Source organism: Arachis duranensis, chromosome 7, assembly GCF_000817695.3.
Source record: "Arachis duranensis cultivar V14167 chromosome 7, aradu.V14167.gnm2.J7QH, whole genome shotgun sequence".
In the NCBI taxonomy this organism is placed as follows: Eukaryota; Viridiplantae; Streptophyta; class Magnoliopsida; order Fabales; family Fabaceae; genus Arachis; species Arachis duranensis.
Genome location: NC_029778.3, coordinates 62,128,731 through 62,130,101, shown reverse-complemented (window position 1 = coordinate 62,130,101; position 1,371 = coordinate 62,128,731). Strand labels below are relative to the sequence as shown.

The 1,371-nt window shown below is 41.7% G+C and overlaps 1 protein-coding gene across 1 annotated transcript; it reads left to right on the top strand.

The window, feature by feature from the left end:
- The first annotated feature begins 203 nt into the window (after positions 1 to 203).
- LOC110273603 (uncharacterized) lies at positions 204 to 794 on the top strand. Its single transcript, XM_021126798.1, has one exon. The coding sequence runs from the start codon at positions 204 to 206 to the stop codon at positions 792 to 794; it is 591 nt and encodes a 196-aa protein (XP_020982457.1).
- The last annotated feature ends 577 nt before the right edge of the window (positions 795 to 1,371 follow it).

The window sequence follows — 1,371 nt, the reverse complement described above, 5'->3', positions numbered from 1 at the left end:
CTTTTAATTAGAATTAATCAAATGAAACTCATTTTTTTTAACCAAGTTTCTAAAACTAATTTCAACTTGCCAAAGTTGCTAAAGGATCAGAGCAAACAGAAACACCAAAAGAGGCTGAGAGCATCAAAGTACACCATTAGAAGTCACAAGAGAAGATCAAAGGTGAGTAATTCATTCAGTTCCTGTACAATAATATTTCTATTATGGGGGTGTTGGAGAAGGTGCCTCCCTATAGGGCCTTCGTAAAAATCATGTTGCTCTCTGAGAAGAAGACCTTGAAAGGAGATGGAACTGTGGTCTTTACCAAGGAGGCCATGCCTAAGGAGGTGTATGTTGCTGAGAAATTGAAGGAAGAAAAGGCTCAAGAAGAGATTGAAAGGACATTGTTACATGCCCCATTGGTGGCACAGGAGCATGAAGTACCACACCTTCAGAAGCCCCAAAAGGAGACCAAGGATGAGCACCACTCACAGTTCTTGGAAGTCTCTAAGAAGCTACAAATCAATATTCCTTTTGCTGAGGTTTCAGAGCAAAGACCTCTCTCTGCTGCACTTTTGAAGGGCTTACTCTCTGAAAAGAATACCTTAAAGGGAGATGAAACAAAGGTCCTGACTAAGGAGTGCAGTGCACTAATTCAGAATAAGTTGCCAAGGAAGATGCTAGACCTCGGGAGCTTTCAGATTTTATGTACTATTGAAAATATTGCTTTTGACAAAGTCCTGTGTGATCTTGGCTCAAGTATAAATCTGATGTCTTTGTCTATAATGAAAAAGATGGGAATCCAAGAAGCATAAGCAACAAGGATAACATTGCAAATGGCTGACAAGTCTCTAAGGCAAGCATATGGGCTAGTAGAGAACGTACTAGTCAAGGTTGGAGAGCTATTTCTCCTGGTAGACTCTATGATACTTGACAAGGGAGAAGAAACAAATGACTCCCTTATTGATGTTGATAGGGTAGAAATGGTGGTAAGGTTGCATGTGGACTGGATGGTGTTCAAAGTTTATAAACTTCCACCACTCCCTGACAAAGAAGGTACTTGTATGCAGGATACAATGTTGAAGCCTTCTTTCTTGGTGAAAACTTATACAATTCCCCCAGACATCAAACCCAAGTTTGGTGTTGGGTAGTCACCACCCACCAAGAAGGAAGGTCCCAAGAGAAAGATGTCTAGGGGATGGAGGAACAAAAAGATCCCTACTGAAGGCTTCTCACCAAGGATGAGGGTGGTATTCACTGCAAGCCCAATCCTGCCTCATACAGTGAACATGATCCTGTCTCTTGAGCATATTGAGCTGATCCATGAGAGCACAGGAAGGAAGCTCCCAGTAAGAGGTGAGGATTTAAGCCTTTATGACTATCTTCCTCCTT